Genomic DNA, 21,536 nt, shown 5'->3' with positions numbered 1-21,536 from the left:
TAGGCAGAAGCTCTTCCCTGTGAGGGTGCTGAGGCACTGGCACAGGGTGCCCAGAGAAGCCAAGCCAGCCAAGTGTGTGCATGTCTCCAGAGCATTCTCAGCCATGTGTGGCAGTGTCTTCTCCTCCAGAGGCAATGACTTTGTGCTGAGCATCTTTATGGAGTCAAACTTTCCACTGGCTACTGGTGCTGTTAGAACAACAAAGCTCTTAGAGCAGTGGTGAGGCAGTTTAGACTAATAAATATTTCTAGGTAGCAGGGTCTCCTTAAGGCAGCTCTAGTTCATGTGGGCTTTGAACCACATCAGAGTTATCCTCTGGGGAATGAGCTCTCTTGCAGTTATTCACCATGCTGTGAGCCCTTTGCTCTCTGGGGATAGATGTGTGTGTTACTAGCTTTTGTGCACATGTATATGTGGCAGCAGGACTTCTGCTGTCAGAAGCCCTGGTCACTGAGGTTTGGTGACAGATTCACATGCAGATGGTCACCCCATAGCCCTGGCTGCTGCACTGGAGCAGTTCCTGCTCCGGGTTTGTGGCAGGCCAGTTCCTTCCCGCATCTCCTCCGGTGCTCTTGTTTATTCCCTGCTCCTCATCCTGGAATTGTTGTGAGGGTGCCAAGGCTCGTAGATCCATGACTCTGAGCAAGGCAGGGTTTAAAGGTCATAGTCAAGACCATTAATAACAAGGTGCAAACGGCTGGTTTATATGTAATGTGAAGCTTTTTACTTATTTCATTTTTGCACTTTGGGGGCTCTGTTTGCTTATGGAGCACTTGGTGTCTGGTACCTATTTAGGCTGAGAGCAGGCAATTGGGTTCCTTCAGGCCTTCAGAGGAATGCAGAAAATTGTTCTCTGGTGTTGTAATTCTGCTGGGATAACTGGAGCTTATTTGTCTCTCTGCTTATTAAATGCATACTTGTCTTGAGGTCCTCTTCTTTTTTTTTCTGAGAAACATTGGGTGAATCCCAAGGACCACAAGTGAGAGGCAGATTCCAGGGAGAGGGGGAGAGGGAAGTGCCTGTACCTCTACAGGCTGCATCATCTGCCTCCAGTGCCAACAGGCTGGAGAGGTTAGATACGAAAGCAAACTCGCTGAGAGGAAAGGAGACAGGGATGGGGCTCACACAGACATACATGAATGTTGCCCTTGCTCCTGCCCACAGATGAGACATCGAGGGAGGGAACGCACCTCCCAAGCTGCTAATACATGGGTGCTGTGAAGGCAGGGAGCAAACCCACCCTGGTGCTGTGCTTTGAGCAGAGGACAGTGTTGGTAGCATGGGCAGGAAGGGCAGATGGGGTTTGTTCTCTACCAGCTTCTGTGTAGTGCCCAGCATGCCCTGTTTTGCTGTTATAAAGGACTGACAGATTCTTCCCTCTTCTGCAGTTAAGGCTGTACAGTGCGCAGGTGATGTGTGAGCTATTCTGATCTTATGGGTGAAAATCCTCTCGACATAGATCATGCTGATGGCAGCAACCACACTGGTCTGAATTCACCCTGCTTTTAATAAAGGTGGATAGAGGGGAAGGGCAGCTCCAGCATCTAGCTCTGCCTCTCATCTCCTGGCTCCCTCCTCCCTTTCTCAAGCGTCCCAAGTGGGGTGTGCTCTGCATGCCCCAGCCCTTAGCACTGTAGCAAGAAGACAGTGATGAGGGATGCTGCTCATGTGCTTGGAATTTTCCTCATTTCCAGTTTCAGTTGTACTGTGCTTTTTGGTGGGCCCTTCGGTGAGTCTGGTCACTGGGGAAAGCTAGAAAACACACCCACACGTAGTGCCTCAGTGAGGATGCATCCACAAGATGAGTGTGTGTCCAGTGGGGATCTGCTTGCTGTGGTTATTTCTGGGCAGTGACATTTTCCAGTCAGCCTGGATGCGCTGAACTGTGCAATCACATCATGGCCTCGGTAGCTCGGACCCTTCTCTTAAGGACCTCTTGATTCCTTTTCTAATTTGGCTGTAGCCTATCATCAGTTATAAACCAGTGTGACACAGTGTGTGACTATTGCATTCTCCTGCATTGACTCATGAGCTGAGATTCCAGAGCAGTGACCCCCTTGCTGCTCGCTGGAGCAGCCTGTGGTGACTTGGCTGCAGTGATTCAGGATGTGAAAGCTCCCACACAGGTCTGGGCAGGTTGTGCAAATGGGAGTCAATGGGCCCTGATGAATCTGACCCTGAGAGCTGGACCTATTACAGCAGATGACCCCCACAGGCCACACAAGCAAAGCCTTTTGTGTGTGTGTGTGAATGTGATGTTGAACTGCAGGGCAGCAACAAGGGGGTTTGGGACTGGGGTATAGGTGAGCAGCATGTGTGCTCTGCATCGCTGCAGCTCTTGATCTTATCACTTGCAACTTGACCATGCTGCAACTTGATCTTATCACTACACCCATCCCAAAAATGATGGTGTCACCTGGGTCGTGGTGACATGAATGGCTGTTCTCACTCACATGTGAGAAAAAATAGCCTGAATTTCTATGGATCCTGTGTTTCCAATGCCTCCTAACTCCTCCTGGGTGTCCCATCCAGCTTCTTCAAAGAGGGTAACTTACTCTGAAGCTCATGGAGGAATTAATTCTGCTCCTTGTCCTTGAGCTCAGACATGCTTCTGGCTGGAGGGTAAGTAGAAGATGATCTTACATAAAAAACTCCCTGCACATTTTAGGCACATTACTTGAGGGGTTTGAACTGAGTGTTCCCTGATGGGACTGCAGCCTTCATAAATGTTCATAGATGGGAAACCTCTTGCTGAGGAGTGTGCTGAAGGGGAGCTTCACTGGGGCTCACCTGCAGGAAGACATCGACCAGTCTGCGTTTCCCCTAAGTCCACAGTGGGACTTCATCTTGCACCAACCCTTGGAGTTAGCTCTGGGGAACCACTGTGTTTCTGATACCCAGGCTCTGTGGGTTTGCCAGTAGTTGATGGTTTAAGTTTGTGGGGTGTTTGAGTTGGTTTTGTTTTTATGGGAAAGGTTTGGAAGCTAAACCAGCATCTCCTGCTTGACCCCGTGCTGTGTCATTACATGTCCTGGACGGTTGCTGCTGCTTAATAAGGATTCCCTGGGGCTTTTCACACTGAATGCCATGGCTCTGCTTTGTGGGAAATGAGGTGGGGAGCTCTGTGCTGTAGGAGCTGCAGGCACATGGGCAGCAGAAATGCTGCAGGCTGGTTCCTGCCCTGGGGAAGTGCCCGATGGGGTGTGTAGGAACTCAAAAAGGAAAGAATGTAGTTTTCTGATACAGGTTTATAATGAATTTTGACTTAAAATAATAAGCAGTATACACAACATACAAGTGAGCTGTACAGAGACGCTGCTCTATCTGTTGACTCCAGAACCTCCCAGTATGTTCACAGGTTGCTTTGCTCTCTCTATCCCTCTGGGTCTGCCAGCACCTGGGGCTGACCCTTGCCTCTGTGCAGTCCTTGAGGACTCAGTTTCAACCCACAGCTCCACTCATCACCTTCGCTGGGGAGACGGGGAGAAGCCTCGTGCAGAGGTTGCTGGTGCTCAGTGCGAGGGATCACGGAGCTGTCTTACGGATTCACAGCACCCTTCCTCTGGCCTTGCCGGAAAGGACAAGCAAGAATGCTTTCTGCAAGAGTGGATTATTCTGCACTAGTGGTTGTTTTGCTGGTGAAGCTTTACTGCAACGGAAGTTCTCTGGGGAGGTGCACATGTCCTCAGCCATCGCATCCCAGTCATCGGTCCTTCACATCCCTATCGGCTGCACCGCTCCTTTGCAGAGAGCGCACCCGGCAACGGCAGTTTCACAGTTTAAGCAAGGATTGCAGACTCCTCCTAGGTAGGGGATTAGTTTTGCTGAGCAAACAGAAGGGTCCACAGCACCTCCTGGGAAATGTAGTCCTCTCTTTAGTGCTTTGCAGAATTAATTAAATAAAAGCCATGCAGTTGAACTACAGCTCCCAGAACGTCCTGGCCCTCGGGGCACCGGGGTTTCAAACTCAGGAAGGGGAGGTGGCGGTGGGTTCTTCCCTCTGCGCTCCATCTCCTCAGGTCTGGTCCAACCACTCGGCCCGTTTGGGTGCCTTACACGTGTGCACGTCCACAGTGTCCTCGCACTCCTTGCAGCGCACAGCGCAGCACCAGTGGAACTTGCACTCGCACTTGGTGACGCGCGTGACGCGCGTGGTGTCGTACCCGCGCCCGCAGCACATCACCTCGCAGCCGTCCGTCCCCCGGGACATCTTGTTGCACACGCGGCCGGCCGTGCCCAGCGAGCCTGGAGGAGGGAGAGAGCGGGTCAGGGTGTTCCTTCTCCTCACTCAAATGATGCCTCTTACCCGTGCCCTGCGGTCAGCTGGGGGGGGGGGATTGGGTATCACAGGCTACGGTTTGGGGTTTGGGATCATCCAGTTCCAACCCACTGCCATGGACAGGGACACCTTCCACTAGACCACATCACCCAACCCAGCCTAAAACACTGCCAGGGATGGGGCATTTACCATTTCTTTAGCCAACCTCTATCTACCATCTGCACCAGAGACCTTGGCTACCCCTGTCTTAGCAGTGATGAGTTCTCACTGTTTCTGTCGCAGCGTGTGCTGCAGCATGGTCCCACAGTATAGCCCCAAAGGCTGGGCACAGGCTGCACGGAAGAGGTTGTTGACCAGCCGAGCCCCCACAGCCTCTGGGGATGCTCCAGGCTGGGAAACCACTGATCATCCCTGCAGGAGCCGAGCAGCCCTGGGGCCACCCTCCCTGCTCATCCCTCCAGCTGTGTTCAGAGGAGGAGCCAGCAGCCTGCTGTGTGAAACAGGCTCTTTATTGCCTCTTTAAGAGAGCTCTGCTCTGCAGGACGAAGGCTCTGAAGGAAATGCTGTGCTGCGTTCATTGAAAGAAGCCTCCTCAGTTTGGATCCTTAGTGGAAAGCCTGAGGATTATGGACAAATCCAGTCCTGGCTGTGCAGGAACCCAATGTTCCAGCGAGTACTGACACTGGGTGACCCCCCCACAGCACAACCCCACTGTGGACCAGGGCTTGTTGGGGGAGCTGACATCCCAAAGCATCCCTGCCAGGCTGGGCAGGAGGGGAGGAAGAGCAGCTTTCGGGCCACAGCTGGAGCTTCGGCTTTTACCTGCTGACTTGTCCATCACGCAGTAATCGGGTGAGTTCTCAAAGTACACCAGGTCTGTTTTTGTGGGCTTCCTGAAGTTCTTGTTGGCCACGGTGAAGCCGGTGCCGTCCTGGTTCATGGTCACCTGGATGGCCCCATTGTATTTCTTCCTTAGGTAATCCCCTGTCTTTCGAAAATCTGACATTGCCAGCCAGCAAGTCCTTAGCGTGCAGGAGCCGCTCACTCCATGGCATTTGCACTCCAGCTTCAGGAAGCGCTTCACGGCCTGTGGGAAGAGGGATGCTGTGAGGAGCGTGGTCACCCTGGGTGTCACACATCACACCTGTGTCTGCTCCTCCCTGGTGCAGCTTGTCAGCCCTCGCCCCTGTGAGACGGGGCCCCTAACTGGGGAAGGATGCTGCATGAAGAGGCTGGAGCAGCTCTGCTCTGGAGCCAGGCTGAGAGAGCTGGGCTGGGGCAGCCTGGAGAAGAGAAGGCTCCTGAAGGGGAGACCTGAGAGCAGCTCCAGTGCCTGAAGGGGCTGCAGGAAAGCTGGAGAGGGGCTTGGGACAGGGGGATGTAGGGACAGGCCAAGGGGAATGGCTTTAACCTGCCCGAGGGGAGACTGAGCTGAGCTCTGAGGCAGAAGCTCTTCCCTGGGAGGGTGCTGAGGCGCTGGCACAGGGTGCCCAGAGAAGCTGTGGCTGCCCCATCCCTGGCAGTGTTCAAGGCCAGGTTGGACACAGGGGCTTGGAGCAAGCTGCTCCAGTGGAAAGTGTCCCTGCTCGTGGCAGGGGTTGGAGCTGGAGGAGCTTTAAGGTGCTTTCCAACCTAAACCACCCTGTGATTCCCATGGCCACATCATCAAGGACACATGCTGGGGGCACAAGTAAGCAGAGTCCTGCCATCCTTATGGGGCTGTTCCCTGCACAGACCATCCTGCTTCTGTCTGCAGTGGTACCTGCCCTCCCTGGACACCCAGGGCCCAGCTCCCATGCCCAGGCTGCTCCTACTGCCCATTCCCCAGCAGGAGGTCCCGGTGGGATGCTGCCAACTCAGCCGCAGGGGCTGCACTCACCATCCTCCCGCAGCGGTTGTTGTGCAGGTTCATCAGCGCCCGAGCATCCTTCACTTTCTTCTCCTTGGCATCCACGAAGGCTTTGGCAAACCGGATCCCGTAGTTGATGTTGTCGCTGCAGCCGCCCCAGTCGAACTCCCCGCGCTCGTCCTTGGAGCGGCCCCTCTTGAGCGGGTCGCAGCTGCAGGACTTCAGGTCCCCTTGGCTGCACGCCCGAGTGATGGCATAGACCACTCCGGCCGAGGAGATGGCGTAGACGAAGGCGGCCTCCCTGCTGCCTGCCACGGGGAGAGGAACAGGGATGAGCAGGGAGCGCGCCGGGCTGCGCCGAGGAGCATGGCACCATGCAGCTGGGTGAGAGCATCCCGCACACAGGGAAGACAAGCCCGGCCCCAGCTTCCCTGGCACCTTTCAGCCTAAGGGAAAGCTGCACCAGGGCGGGTTTAGATGGAGCTGAGGAGCAATTCCTTCCCCAAAGGGTGCTCAGGCATTGGAACAGGCTGCCCAGGGCAGTGCTGGAGTCACTGGCACAAACCATGAGGCCCACAGTGCCATGGGTTAGTGGTGGCCTTGGCAGTGCTGGGGAGCAGTTGGACTGGATGAGCTTAAAGGGCTTTTCCAACCTGGCTGATTCTATGTTTGTAAGGATGTTTTTATGTGGAGCCTCAAGGCTCTGCAGCTCAAATGCTGGGCTGCTCTCAGGGCTGCCTGACCGGTCCCCATTGCTGTCCTGGAGCTCAGGGGCAGTGTGGGTGCCTGTTGGTGCTGTGACCACCAGTACCCTTCAGCCAAGGCCACCAACCTCCCAGGGTGATGTGGAGCACGGGAGCTGGTGCCGGCTCTGGCCGGGCTCGGCTTGTCCCGCGTGGCACAGCTTGCTGCCTGCTATTGTATGTCTCTGGTTTGAGTTCGCAGCTGGTTTTATAATGCTGTAAAAGAAGCTGCAAATCAAAACCATGTTCATCTTCATTCTGGGAGCCTTTGAAAGCAACTTCAAAGGCAGCAGAGCTCTCTTTGGGCCTCGCAGGATGGGGCTGTGGCAAGGAGCTTTCATCATTCCCCATCCTCTGCCGGGAGAGGATGCGAACAAGAGTAAAGGTGCAGGCACAGGGATGGAGAGGCTGAGACGGGGCAGGCTGCAGCATGGAGGGTGAATGCTGCATCCCAGTGCCTTCAGCCCCTTCTCTCCCACCAGCTCCTCTCTGGGGGTCTCCTCACAAGCTCTGCTGCTTGTTCACCCCACAGGGAGCTGCTCCATCCCCCTGCAGCTGGGAGCAGCCCCGTGCTCCCACTCCCGCTGTGGGGCTCACATGTCCTCCATATGAGCCCCTCCTGGTGAGTGGAAAGGCTCTTCCCAACTGCTTTGATTCAGAGGCCGCATGGCTGGATGTGCCCCGGCACATCACGGGGTGCAGCAGCATCTGTCCCACAGTGCTGGGTTCTCTCAGCATCCCAGGGCCCGATTGCTGCTGGAGCCCACGATGCTGCTCCTGCTCCAGAACCACCCCTGTCCCTGTCCCCATCAAACCTCTTCTCCTTGGGTGCATCCCTGCCTGGGCTGTACCTGACCCTCACCTGGAGTGGAAGGTCCCTCCCTGCAGGGTCTGTGTGCAGCCGCTCGGGCCCTTGTGGCCGTGGTCCTCCTCCACCTCGGAGCCCAAAGTGAGGGCTGGAGCCGCGGCTCTGCCATGCAAGGGAACAGCCAGTTCCCACGTGAACTGCTGAGTCCTGGCCAACCCTGCTCTCCAAATATTTATATATCCCATTACTGTTTACATACGAGCCCGTTCTCTGGAGGTGTCTCCTCCTTCCCCCTTCTCCCCCAGTGCTCCCCCTGCTCCATCTCATCTGGTGCAGCTATTCCAAACGCAGCGCTCTGCTCCCATTACGGCTTGATTAATTTACAGGGAAAGGCAAAGCTCTCCTAAGGGAGTAATTCAAGCCACTGGGCACGGCAGCCCAGCGAGAGGAGAGACTCTCCCAGGGAGACAAGGCAGAGGGGAGGGGATGGGGCAGCACCTACTTCGCAGCATGACCCGTCCGAAGACGGTGTGGTCCCGGTCCAGGGTGCTGCAGTTCCAGCGGTGGTGCCGGAACTGGTGCTGGCACTCCCGGATCCATTCCTTGGCTCCCTCCCCGACCGACTGCATGATGTCGGGATACCTCTGGCACAGTTGCCTCTGCTTGTTCACCAGCCCTGGGATGTTATCGCAGATCACCCTTGCACCCAGCGCCCCTATGTACCTGGGGGATAGAACAGAGCCACGTTATCACACCGCATGAACAGGGGGAAGGAAGCTGCAGGGCTCTGCCTCCCTGGGTCTTCTCTCTGCTGTAAAGGGGTTGATATTGAAGCCCACCTTTCCCTCTTTGTACCTGTCACAGCTGCTCTGGGCTCTGCTGAGAGCATCCCTCCTTGCAGCATCCCCTTGGTGTGGGTGAGATGCAGAGCCCTGCCTGCATCCCTGTACCTGCTTGGCTGCCCAAAGAGACCTGCCCAGCTCTGTGGCTTAGACAGGCAGGATACAGGGACAGGGCACTGCTGAGCCATCACAGCCACTTGGCTTTGGTCTTTGGGTTTAACAAAATACTCCTGAGCTGCCCCAGCCCAGGGTGGGTGAAGCTTTGCTCTGTGTGCACATGGCTGTGGCAGGGAGCAGGGGTCCTGCAGAGCCCATCTCCTCTCAGACAGCCACCCCTGGGTGCTGCGAGTTGTGGTGCTAATGCCCCTGCAAGCCTGGGCTCTGTGAGCTCCTAGGGCAGAGCACAGGAACTTGCTGATGTGCAAAACCTCGCTTCCACCCTCTCCCCTGCATCCCAGCCCGGCCCTGCTGAGCACAGCAGGATGGAGCCCAGCACAGGCTCTGCACGCTGGCTGGGGCACACTGGGGGTCCATGGCACAGGCACCCGCACGATGCTCAGCTGGGAGAGGAGGAGCAGGCTTCACCTCCTGTTGCTGCAGTCCTGGATCACACTGCTGTTCATGGAATCACAGAATCCCAGGCTGGAAGAAACTCAAGGATCATCTGGTCCAACCTTCCTAGGCAAAGCATGACCTAGACTTGATGTCCCAGCACCCTGTCCAGCCATCTTAACAGTGTCCAGAATACACTGCTTCCCTGGGGAGATTATTCCAATGGCTGGTTGTTCTCACTGGGAAAAATTTTCCTCTCATCCAGTAGGAATCTCCCCAGGAGTGACTTGTGCCCATCACCCCTCATCTTTTCCATAGGACTCATTGTCAAAAAGGAGTCTCCGTCGTTGTAGCCACCCTTTAAATACTGGAACGCAGTGAAAAGGTCACTCCTGAGCCTTCTCCAGGCTGAACAAGCCCAAACCTTCCAGCCATCCTTGCAGCCTGTGTGCATCCCTGTACCCTGACTGCATCCCTGCACCCTGCCTGCATCCCAGTCCCCTCCCTGCAGCAGTGGGAGAGGGTGGGAGCTCGGAGCAGAAAGACAATGTGCAAACAACAGTCTGGTAGAGCCTGGCTGAGCCCCACGGGCAGCATTCCACAGACACAGGGAGGGACCCTGAGCTTTGCACCAGCCTCCACAATGGTGGCAATGTGGAATTTTCCATCCCGGGCAGCCGCTGCCTGCACCACGGGCTCATCCCAGCCAGGCAGCGGCGGTGTGTGCTTTGCAAGGGAGCACGGGGCTGTGGTTCTGGATGGAAGGGATGAGGTTCGGGTGGGATTCACATTTTTCACCACCCCCTCCCGGACTGGAAGCAAGAACTTTCCTTTAATGATAATAAAAAGCCATAAGCTGGGGCCATATTTCATTGTCTCTCTCTGGCCATGTTCTATCACTTCCATCAGCCCCACAGAGAGCTCCAGGCTCAGGGACGCCCTGGGAGCACAGAACGCAGTGGGATCTGTTCCGTTTTCAAACATATTTTGTTTAAATGCTGGCAGAGGCACAAGGTCATCTCAGGCTGGAGCTGAGGATAATAAACCCGGCTCCCCATGGTTCTGTAAGCCCCAACTTCGAGGGCTGGTGAGCATTATTTCGCTCGTCAGCCTTTCATCCTGCAGCAGGGGGAAAGGGGAGGTGGCAGAAACCCTTTAGGGCAGAAAAGCCAACAGGAGCAATGCTGCCCATGGGTGTTTAATTGCCTCGCTCAGGCTGGGCTGCAGGAGCCGCCGGTGCTTCCCACAGGGAGCAGGACAAGAGGAGCATCCCGCAAACTGGATGATGGCAATGGCCAGCGGTCTCGAGCGCGGCTGCAGAGATCCTGCAGGGAAGCGTGGCTGGGTACCATGGTCCTGAATTCATTCTGCACAACCTGGCCGGTCCCAGCAAGGATGGGAACGGCTGATGTGTCCCTGCCTGTGCTGCCAAGAGCTGGGGCAAGGCTGCAGGCTGGAGCTTGCAGCAGTACAAAAGCTCCCCTTCACTGGAGGAGAGATGCTGGAGGAGGTGGAGCTGCCTCCACAAGAGGAGAGCCACGAGATACTGCACCAACTACAGCACCCCTGGGAGACAAGATCAAGGAGAACCCTCCAGACAGGATAAACACCAGGCCCTCCCTTTGCACACTGAGCTAATTACGTCTGTTTAATTCTCCTGCCAAATACTGAGCTCAGAGCAAACAGTATCAGGAGGAGAAAGTGGAAGGAGACAGGGCAAAGGGCGCCGACCGCCGATGGAGCACCAGCGCCTGCATCTCCCTTTGCTTGCGGCTGCCAACAAGCAGCGTACCTGCTGCGGTACCTACAGGCACCCGTTGGAGTGCATCCTGAAACCAGCTCCCGATGGCTGTGGCGCTGGGAAGTGGGACGGCACCTTCCCCTCTTGGAAAGGCTGGGGTTACCTCGGCAGGGCCGAGATCTTCCATTGCGTGAGAAGTGCTCCGGTTGGGTTCAGCTCCTCTGAAATGGAGCGAGATGGGGAACATCAGCGAGTTCTGCCAAGCAGGATGGTGGGAGGGCAAAAAGCCCGAACGTTTGTTTTGGAGTGATGAAAGCATCCCTTCCGATTGTATTCCTAAAAAACTATGGCACTTGGAAAGCACTGGAAGAGGAAAGACAATGGATGCTCGGAGCAGCCCCCGGCTGCCGTGTCAGAACTGCAGTTTTAACACATGAAGTTGTGCTGGAAGTGGCAAATTCCCGTGAAATGCTGCACTCTTGGGGAATCTGCATTTTCACTGCAGGGAAACAAAGAACCCTCCAGCCCTGAGCTAAGAACATTCTGTGAGAGGAAACTGTTTCTGGTGCTGGAGGCTGCTCCGGCTTGGATTCTGCATGGTCAGGAGGAGAAAGGCTGTGAGAGCCTGCAGCGAGGAGGAGCTGCGAGGGAGGCAGCTGATAATTAAGTGCATGTGGGGATAACGATCCCCCACCCTGTCAAATGGGGTTCCACGGGCTGCTGCCTCCTGTGAGGTCCTGGGGTAGTAAAGCCCTTGCCTCGCCAAGCATAGAGCTGTTTGCTCAGCTCAGGATGGGGCTGGCACCAGTCCCTTTGGCAGCCTCTGCCTGCGTGATGCTGCACCATTTGCTTCTTGCAAATCAGCATCAACCACCAGCTTGTATTTCCCATTTGCTCCAGTTCAGCTGCCAGGAGATGGGTGTGAGGCATGGGAATTCTCTGCTACCCTCTGTGGCACTGATTTCCCTTCCCTGTTCCCTGAGAGGAGCGGCTTGTGCAGCGCCCATGGAGGCTTCACATTAGAAGGGCAAGTGCTCCCAGAGCCTGGAGATGAAGCGTTCCTTGCTCCCTGCTAACCCTCCTTCTCCCTACAAGCAATCTGCTACAGGGATGCAGCCCCTGGTGCAGCCGAAGCAGGCTCCTCGCTGGTTGTCCCCACTGCACTGGGGGAGCAGGAGACAGGAGACAAGCATCACGTGTTGGCTCCCAGTTGTTCTTGTTGAGAGTCTGCTGACTTCGACTCTTGTAAACAAGGCGAAACCCAAATTGCTTCTAAGATAAACATGCAAATCAGAGGCAGACGCATCTATTTACTTGGCAGCGTGTGTTTTGTGCTAACCCCCTTCCCCGGAGTGCCTCCGTGCTGAATGTGTCCTGCTCCTGTGCTTCCCATGAGAGCCTGACCAGCTCTGGGGAGACCTTGGGGAAGCCTTCCAATACCTAAAGGGGCTGCAGGAAAGCTGGAGAGGGGCTTGGGACAAGGGATGTAGGGACAGGCCAAGGGGAATGGCTTTAACCTGCCAGAGGGGAGACTGAGCTGAGCTCTTAGGCAGGAGCTCTTCCCTGTGAGGGTGCTGAGGCGCTGGCACAGGGTGCCCAGAGAAGCTGTGGCTGCCCCATCCCTGGCAGTGTTCAAGGCCAGGTTGGACACAGGGGCTTGGAGCAAGCTGCTCTATGGAAGGGGTCCCTGCCCATGCTGGAAGAGCTTTAAGGTCCCTCCCAACCCAAACTGTTCTGGGTCTCTATGTTTCTATGACTTGCAGAGCCCTCAGAGCACAACCAAAGGCACTTCAGCAACAGGCAGGCGGTAACTGCTGCTGCTGAGCTGTTGGCAGGGATTGTGGTGAGCTGCTAAAGCTCTCCTGGCAGACCCAGTGGTTCCTGGCTCTCCAGTCCCCAAGAGGCAACGGCAGTGAAGCCCCACGGCTCCCATCACCAGCCACACACGCAGGGCCGTTTCTCCAGGGGGTTGGTAAGTCAGCCCCACAGAGGGGAACCTTTGTATCCCTGCAGCATTCCCGGCTCCTGCTTGTTTGACATAGGGTCGGGGCAAGCATTGCAGGGAAACCGCAGCCGTTGCAGGGCTGTGGTGGTTGCGGTGGCTGGGTAAAGCTCTGCGTTTCCTCCTAGTGTCTCGTTGTGTGGGTTTGGCCATTGCCCATGTGTCAGTGTGGGGTGTGTGGGTTACAGGCTGCCTCAGCTTCCCCCCCCCCCCATCATAGAATCACAGACAGGCTGGGGTTGGAAGGGACCTTAACGCTCATGATCAGTAAGCCAGACGTATCATATGGTGATGCAGAGAGCTCATCTGTGGCAGGGTAACAGCTTTTCTTCCTGTGGCTTCTCTCTTCCAGAGGATCCAAAACCATTTTGACACCTGTTTGTAACTCCTTCTTTGGCTCAGAGTAGGGCAGGAACAGCAGCACGAGGGGGATGCAGTGCCTGGGGGGCAGGAGATGCTCTGGCCAGACACAGCACCATGAAGCCTGTCAGCGTGATGGCTTTGAAATCATTGACAGCTGCTCCTCCAACCAAAGCCTTGGTGCAGGAAGCAGGCTCAGCTCTGACATCCCATCTCATGGGTTTTCAGCTTGAGAATTTCCCTTCCATACTTATCATAGAATCACAGAATGGTCACACCCCCTTCACAGGGAAGAGCTTCTGCTCATCCCAGTCTCCCCTCTGGCAGGTTAAAGCCATTCCCCTTGGCCTGTCCCTACATCCCTTGTCCCAAGCCCCTCTCCAGGTTTCCTGCAGCCCCTTCAGGCACTGGAGCTGCTCTCAGGTCTCCCCTTCAGGAGCCTTCTCTTCTCCAGGCTGCCCCAGCCCAGCTCTCTCAGCCTGGCTCCAGAGCAGAGCTGCTCCAGCCCTCGCAGCATCCCCATGGCCTCCTCTGGACTCTCTCCAACAGCTCCACGTCCCTCTTGTGCTGCTGCCCCAGAGCAGGACCAGGACTGCAGGGGGGTCTCACCAGAGATACTGATGCTGCCGCTCCTCAAGTGCAGGGTGCTCTCAGCTTGGGTAAAGCAAGCTTAACTCACTGGACCCAGGCACAGGTTTCCAAACAGGCTTCTTTCTTACAGGCATTAAGGAGATGCTGCCAGCCTTGTGCTGTGTGCAGAGCAGCACTCGGGGGCTCTGACCTTGACCAAGCCACATTTAAACAACAAAGTAAACCAAACCGAAAACTCAAGCAGACATGAAATCACAAGGTGTTGTTCCTGGCCGTGTTAAGCATGCCTGTCAACTCAGCATCCTCTGATTGCCGCTGCCTGCCTGTCACATGCAGTTCTCCCACCTAATATGACTTGGACAAATAACCTCAGCACCATCTGGAAGGAATGCTGGGCTCAGGCTCCTCCACAGCTCCAGTGTGTGCCACCAGACACCCACGAGTTGAGCTGTAACTGGGGCTTGGTCCCGGCTTGGGATGTTCCCCTTGGCACTGGTTCTGCTCTTGCCCCTGAGCGCGTTGTGCCATGGTCAATGGCGAATGCTGGAGCCCCAGTCCCCATCTCCTTGGGCAGGAGATGCTCAGCCTCCTGTGCCATCCATCCCACGGGCTGCTAGGCTCTGGCCTGGGTACTGAGACGGGAGCATGGTTTGGCTTCTTGGTGGTGTCAGAGGCTGCTGGAGTCCTCCCCCTGAGAAAACCGATCCACCTCCCCATTACAACCACTTTGATAGCCCTGAAAGATCAACTTGGGAGCCAAACTATCTTGGCTTCCATTCTCTTCCCATCCCATTGAGTCAGCACAAAATCTGTATTTTGGTGGGAGGCTGGAAAGCCCTAGACAGTTATTGGAGACACCTCATCCAGATAGGATCAAATCCAACATCCCTGCCTCTGTGCCTGATAAAGAGCAAATTCCAACGTGCCTGGCAGCATTCACCTCCTCGAGTTCTTTGCATACTTCCCAAGGATGCTGCACTTTCCTTCCTCTGCTCTCCCTGGCTGTGGGCAGACAATTTATAGCCAACTGCAAAGCACTGTGGGTTGCAAGGTGCTATAGACATTTGAGATATTACTTTATTATTATAAACCCTGAGTATTTTATTAAGCCCCACTGGGAACAGGGCCATCCTGGCCTGCTGGAGTTGTTAACGCCTTGGAATGATTAATAGTCCTAATTTCCTCACTTAGAGCCACTACTCTGTATGTTGAGAGCATTGGTCTCACTTGAGTAATTTGTAAGACCATAATGCTGAGCCATTCAAGGGACATTTTCTGCGCCTCCATCCTTTCTGTACCACCAAGTTGCCTTTGGTTCCTTGTTGCAGTCCCCTCTCTGTGGTTTTCCTGCTCCCGTGTGCAGCCACGGGATGTTGGTTTTGTGGGAAGGGAAATGCTGCAGTGCCCCAAATTCTCGCTCAGTGCTGGGTGAAAGCTGTCCCTTGATGGTGATGCATGAATACAGCACAAATTGCTCATCAAGAATATGCTTCATCCCGAAGGATCAATTTGTTTTCTCCCCCAAATCTCAAAGCACTTTGCTAAGAAGGGGGGAGGTTAAGACAGTCTCTGGTGGTGCAGTAGGATGGATAATTCTTCTCTAGTCCATGGCATCACTTGTGTGTTAGATGCGAGCTGCTCGGAGCCCAGCACACATCTCCTGGTGGGCTGCAGGCACTGCCCGAATTGTTCTTAGTGTTAGGAAAAGCGAATGAGCTTGGAAAAGCAGGAGGATGCTTTGTTCTGCATCGCTTTGCAAGAAAGATTTCCTATAGGTGAAAGTGACCCTAATGACAAATGAACTACGAAACACAGTTGGGATTACTCTAACGGTGCAGAGTGACTGAGAGAACCCATCTGTTCGATACAGCCCAACCAAGAACACCAGGGCTGCTGCAGAGGCCACAGGGTTCATTCCCCATCAGTCTGACATTACTTTAAAACTGATTTTTCAAAGCGTGGCTGTGCGGGCAGCCGGAGCTGGGATAAAGACTTCCTGGTCACTGACCTCCTGCTTTTATTGCCATGCAAAATGCTCTGCAACAACAAACGTACAGGCAGTGCGAGCCTCCTGCAGCTCCCTTGTGCTCTGAGCGCCGCGCATCATCTCGCCATTGAGATGTCGCCTTTCCTGTGACAGCACCAGGGCTGGATGATGAGCTGCTCTGCACTGGTGGAGGAGGGAATGGCTCATCCATGGCATCACGAGCTGCAGAAAGCACTGCTCAGAGCCACCTTACGAGCTGCTAGACTCTAGTGAAGCAGTCCTGGTGCTGCTGGGGTCTGCCCGCTGGGCCTGGCACGGAGGGAGGCAGTGACCCCAGAAGGGTTACATGGCTGTGGAGCTCCTCCGTGCAGCTGTCTTTCCCTTGGCTTCATTTCAAACATTCCTACTGATGCTATTTCCCCTCCCACACACCTCAGTGTGGTGCCTGTTTAAATAAGCCCCTGTATCCTATACCCACACATATGGGTGGCTCAATTTTTCCATCACTCTCTATGCTCATCCACGGCCCCTGGACCACGACCCACCACTGATGCCATGAGAGAAAACCATGGCAAAGCCCAGAGAGGAATGGCTGCAGGAGCACTGCTCCTTCCTGTGCATTGTGGTGGGAACATCCCCTTCTCCACCTGCAATGGGGGTGTCCTCACCAAGCCCTTGGGAAAAGCTTGATGCCAGCTCTGAGGGCTGACTCTAGCACAGGGCATGCCTCCTTCATGCTCTGCCCTTGGTGTGTTTTCCCTGCCCATGAAACCTCCTTCCCTGGCCAAGAAGGGAGCTGGAGAGTGATGGCTGCCTAAGTCTGGACTAGAGCATCCCTAAGAGTAATGAGACAGGCACCAAGCACCGGGGTGCAGCGGAAGCCCCATAACCTGGCGATGCCTTGAGGAGCCCCACGTAGCTGCTAGGCTCCTCCACACTCCTCAGCCTGCGCCCAAGCTTGTGCTATCCTTCCTTTCCCAGATTTGTTTTATCTCTTTGGGAGCCTGATGCCTCCCATCTGCTCCAATGCCAGATGAAATCAAATATTTGTGCTTTCCAAGGGCTGTGGTTAGCAACAAACAAGCTCGCTAACAAGGATTTGGTGTGCTTGGAGGGGGGTTCGTGTGGGCTTGCAGGCAAGTGGGGACGTGTGAGGGTGGGTGCAGGGGGTGTGCGTGCGGCTTTGTGGACATTTTTCTTTAACCAAACCTTCAATTGCAAACGGCTTTCCACACCAGAGCAGCCGGCGGGGCTCTCGACAGCGAGTAAGCTCTACTTAGTTATTTACACCGCGCTTGTTTACCGCACGGGTTATGTTTATAAGCAACGTTTGTCTTATCTCCCCAAATCTTCCAGGAGGAATTGCAGAGGCCACTTTCGGGGCCCGATGGCCTCTGGCAGGGCACAGCCCTGCCCGGGGAAAGCCTCCATCCCCTGGCCCTCGCTGTTCTCCCTACGCGAAGTGCACTCAAGTGTAAACGGGATTTAGGGATTTTCCCCGTTGCATTCCTTCTTCATTTCAGTCTGTGTTTCAGTGGTATTTTGTTGCTTAGGAACACTTTATAGTTTGGGAGCATTTCCGCACGGGTGCTGCTCTCAGCCATCCCGGTGGCCTCAGAGCCCAGGCAGCGCCGCCAGACCAGCCTGAGCCCTTCTGCCTTGGCAAACGTTGCTCCCATCACTACATGCTCCACACACACACACACATGCACCCAGGGACACTTCTTCCAGCGCCAAATCTCCCTGATTCCTGGTGGGTTTGGGAGGCGGCGTGGGCCGGGCCTGACGTCACCCAAAATTAATAATTTGCAGTTGTTTAGAAGAAACATTTGGTTGATATTTCCTTCCCGTGTCCTGCCATCAGGACGGACCCAGGGCTGGGTTTTTTTTCCCTGTTAATCTCCTTTAAAAGTTGACTCCGAAAATGAGAAGCATTTCCTCTCTTTCCACAAGTTTATTGTGTGTGAATCCCTAGAAGAATTTGGCAACAATAATAAAAATAAGGAGCGATGATGCACCACCAAATGTATTTATTGGAATATCAGTAGTGCTGAAGATGTGCTTGAAAACCTGGGTAAATCACGGAATGGCTTCTTCCCAAACCACAGCTGGTCAAGACCGTTTTCAGTAAAACACAATTTCATCTAAACACGGTATTTTATCAGCGCTGACATGTCCAGCAGAACCACCCATTTCAATATGAAGGAATTTCAATGAGGAATGTTCTGATCTACAGAAGAGAAAAGTACGATCAAAAACGGGAACTTTGAGTTTAGCATATTCGCTTTCTACTTTTTCTTTTGTTTTGTTTTAAAAGTCACATTTGAAAGGCCCTTGGGATCAATTCTGCTTGCTGAAAACGTTAGAAGGACTCATGCCCCATGCTGGGCTTCAGCCCCAGCCACCCCAAGGGCTGTCCCCGCTCTCATCCCATCCTCCCTCGGCAGAGAAGCTGCCAGCCAGGGAGCCGGTCTGCAAGCTGAGACCGCAAACTGCTGCGGGAGCTAAATCCAGCTTCCTCCAAATAAGCTACAGAGGTTTAAAATGCGGCTGGTTTTCCCCCGGCTCGTTGGGAAGAGACGTGTGCTTGGAATTAGGGCTGACACTGCAGTGTATGGGGAGAAATGGGGCACAACAGCAAGGAAAATAGGTGTTTTTCATGCTCCTCCTAAAGAAAGAAATTACATCCTTCAGGCAGCATTCAAGTGTTACCAGAACTGCCCAGCTCCGGGCAAATGATGCTCGATACCTCGTCTTTTTGAGCAGCATCACTTCATTAACCCACTCCTCAGCTCTACTGAGCCTCCTTTCCCTTGATAATAATGATATTGGGGTAATCCTTGATAATGAAGAGAAATCCTCCAACTTCTCCACTGCCCTATGACCCTTCCTTGGCTTTCAGCACATCAGCAGCATCCCCTTTACTGCAGACACCATCGTGCCTTCACCTGCCCCGACGCGTGGGGCCGATGCGACTGGCAGCCAGGCCAGCACTTGTATCAACCCGATGCTCCCCGACCATGACTCATTTTCTTGCCCAGCTATTCCAGTTCCCCACGGGCTCATCAGGCTGCGGAGCTCCTCCTGGCATAGCCAGGAGCAGCACTGGTCTTGCTGGTTTGCATCGTGTGCCCCCCCCGCAAAGCCTGTGCTGCTCTCAGGGAGTTTTTCCCCATGGAATCCACCTTTTGTGCCTGGCTGCAACCCGCTGCCCGAGCATGTTCCCTGGGCTCCTGGCTCCCTCCCAGCCCCGCAGCTTTCCCCTTCGCCTTCCTCACCCTTGGATCGCTCTCCAGGGATGCCAGCCGGGCCATGACTGCCACACGCCCAGACGTGCTCTCAAACACTAGGAATACTTGGGTTATCGGCACGACTACTAAGTGCTCCCGGGCCCTCGCAACGTGCGCCACGGTAGTTGAGGAATTCCAGAAACCACTTCTCTTTCAGCAGCAGATGGGTTGAATTTGATTAAGTTCTGCCTCATCCACTACAATGTGCTAATGATGATGAGATTGGCGTGAAAAACAGTGTTTTCCACAAGATTAGAGAGGACTTTTTAGGGTGGGGAACGCTGAGAACTTTCCTGCAGCAAACTGTTTTTCCCTGTAGTGTTACTGAACTGCTGAAGCAGCACGGGGTCGCTTGGAAAACTTCACAGCCCTTGTTTTCCTAATTACTCTCATTCTGCATCCATGAATTTTCATTGTTACAGGAATCGGGACGGGAGGGGACTAGTTTCTAGAAGGCTGGTATTTTCTGTGGCATCATTTATATCTGTTACAGAGCCTCATCTTACCCAAACGAAGGAGAACGGCAACTTCCTAGCTTAGGAGAAGCCGCAATACGAGCACGCAGGGCAGCACCGCAGCCCGCGGGGACCCGGACTCCGGAGTGATGTCCGGGTTGAAACGGGTAAACCGGCGGGGGGCTGCTCGCCGCTTCCCAGGTCTACACCGTACCGAGGGCTAATCCCGCTCCCCGCCGCTGTCCGGGCACGGCTTTCAGGGGGTCCCGGTGCTGGGGGCTCCGCTCCCCGGCAGATGAGGCGGGATCCGAAGCAGGGGGTCCCATGACAAGCCCCGGCCGCGGGGACAAACGAGGCCGTGGGAGCACGGCGGCGGCTGCTGTGCCGGTGCCGTACGGCAGTTTGGAGGCGATTCCCCCGGAGCCGCGCAGGTGGAGCCAAGGGGAGCCCCGAGCCCGTTCTGCTGCGGGGCTTCAGCAGGGGCCGGGGCCCGCGATGCACCCGGCAGTGCGGGGGGAAGCCCGGAGCCCGCACAGCCCCGGCCGGTCCCCGCAGGGTCCCGCTGCCCCGCGCGCGGCTCCCACCGCCGCACGTCGAGCACTGCGCTCCGGCACTGCGGGGCTCGCAGCGCTGCCTCAGCTCCCGGCCAGGCTTCCCATCTGCATCCCTTTCTCCATCCCTATTCCCATCCCCTTCCCGCAGCCGCTGCCCGAACACCTCCCGCCGGCCGCAGCCCCGGGACCGTCGGGGCGGAGACCGGTCGCGGGGACTCAACTCACCACCACGAGGAATCGGCGCGGGGCGTCAGGGCGAGCAGGAGGAGTACGAGGGGGAGGCAAAGCCGCGGGGCCGCGCCCGCCGTCCGAGGGAAGGCTCCGCACTCCGCACGCCCGGGGGCCAAGGCAATCCCAGGAGACGCTTCCAGGCGGTTTGGGCTGAGCATATCTCTCCGGGGCGGCGTCCAGACGGAGAAATGACCGGGGAGGGGGGTCCTGCCCGCGCTCCCCTCGGGGGCACTGCCCGTCACGGCCCCGCGGCACTGCGGCCGGCTCCGCGCTGCTGAGCGAGCCCCGGCTGGGCCCCCGCTCCCAGGCGCATGCTGCTGCGCGGGGGGCGGCGGGGAAGAAGAGGGGGGTTGCTCCCCGCGGGGGCTCCGGGCGCTCAGCGGGGCCGGCACCCCCCGAGCGGTGCGGGACGGGCGGCGGGGCCGGGCCGGGCCATGGAGGTCCTTGAGCTGCGGGTGAGGACGCTCTGGGGATGGGAGCGCAGGGGCCGCGGCCAAATATTGACAGCGCCCGCCGTGCTCCGGGCTCTCATTGGGCAGAGTCAGAGGCGCGGAGCCGCAGCTCCGGCCGGACCGACCCCCGCCTCCCCAAGGGCACGTCGGACAGCCCCCTCCGGGCTCCTGCCCCCGCCGCCGCTCACCGGGGCCGCTCCCACCGCCGCGCCCGCACCCGCGAGGACGCAGCGAGGAGCCGCCGGTCGCGGCAGCCCCGTCGGGCTCCAGCCGGAGCAGGGGCCAGCGGAGCGGAGGGATGCTCGGGGCCGGGGCCGGGCTGGTTCCTCCCACTCTCGTCCCGCCAGGTGTCACTGCTGGGTGGGAAACAGCGCTCCGACCACCCGCCGCCGGTCCCGTCCCGGTGCGGGCAGCGCGGGCATCCGGTGCCTCCGGTGCTGGTGGCCGGGAGGGGAACGGGGCGGGTGTCGGGCGCGGGGCAGCCCCGCAGCTGCACTGGGACCTGCGGGGTGGGGGTCGGGACACGGTGGTTGTTCTCAGGACACCGCAGCACTGCCTGCGGAGGTGATGTCCCCACCGAGAGTCACTGCCTGCCTCCCCTGGTACAGCACCAGCAGCGCTCCTTCGTGCCGGTTTGGTGGGAGCTCTTCCACCTCTGCTGTGGCTGCGGGACAGGGAGAACTGGTGGGTGTGCTGGTGGCTCTCAGCTCTCCTTCCTTCATCACCCTGAAGCTGTTGGCTGGCAGCTGGTGAAGACCAGCCTTTCCTGCGAGCTCTCTCTTCCCTATGTGGTCCCTGGC

At 56.3% G+C, this 21,536-nt stretch overlaps 2 protein-coding genes across 3 annotated transcripts in view; one reads left to right on the top strand and one right to left on the bottom strand.

Annotated features, from left to right (window-relative positions):
* Nucleotides 1-21,536, top strand: part of RHOC (ras homolog family member C) — a 421,559-nt gene that overhangs the window by 63,566 nt on the left and 336,457 nt on the right. The gene's annotated exons all lie outside the window — the stretch shown is intronic.
* On the bottom strand, nucleotides 3,234-20,921 carry WNT2B (Wnt family member 2B). Its single transcript, XM_062626569.1, has 5 exons — nucleotides 20,279-20,921; nucleotides 8,182-8,402; nucleotides 6,159-6,436; nucleotides 5,102-5,366; nucleotides 3,234-4,245 (listed from the first exon to the last, which is right to left on the bottom strand). Exons 1-5 carry the CDS (start codon nucleotides 20,440-20,442, stop codon nucleotides 4,016-4,018), a joined length of 1,158 nt encoding a protein of 385 aa, XP_062482553.1. The 5' UTR covers nucleotides 20,443-20,921; the 3' UTR covers nucleotides 3,234-4,015.

This window comes from Pezoporus occidentalis, unplaced genomic scaffold (genome assembly GCF_034315485.1).
Source record: "Pezoporus occidentalis ecotype Australia unplaced genomic scaffold, CSIRO_AGI_Poc_V1 ctg294, whole genome shotgun sequence".
Taxonomy (NCBI): domain Eukaryota; kingdom Metazoa; phylum Chordata; class Aves; order Psittaciformes; family Psittacidae; genus Pezoporus; species Pezoporus occidentalis.
The sequence above is the reverse complement of the archived record's forward strand: the minus strand, read 5'-3'. Positions and strand labels throughout refer to the sequence as shown.

Bases quoted from the DNA above. Each gene is read 5' to 3' on its own strand.
- WNT2B (XM_062626569.1), bottom strand. From the start codon at position 20,442: ATGCTCAGCCCAAACCGCCTGGAAGCGTCTCCTGGGATTGCCTTGGCC. The intron at 8,403-20,278 runs GTGAGTTGAGTC...TCTATCCCCCAG, and splicing joins CGCGCCGATTCCTCGTGGTG to GTACATAGGGGCGCTGGGTG. The intron at 6,437-8,181 runs GTAGGTGCTGCC...TCCCCGTGGCAG, and splicing joins CGGACGGGTCATGCTGCGAA to GCAGCAGGGAGGCCGCCTTC.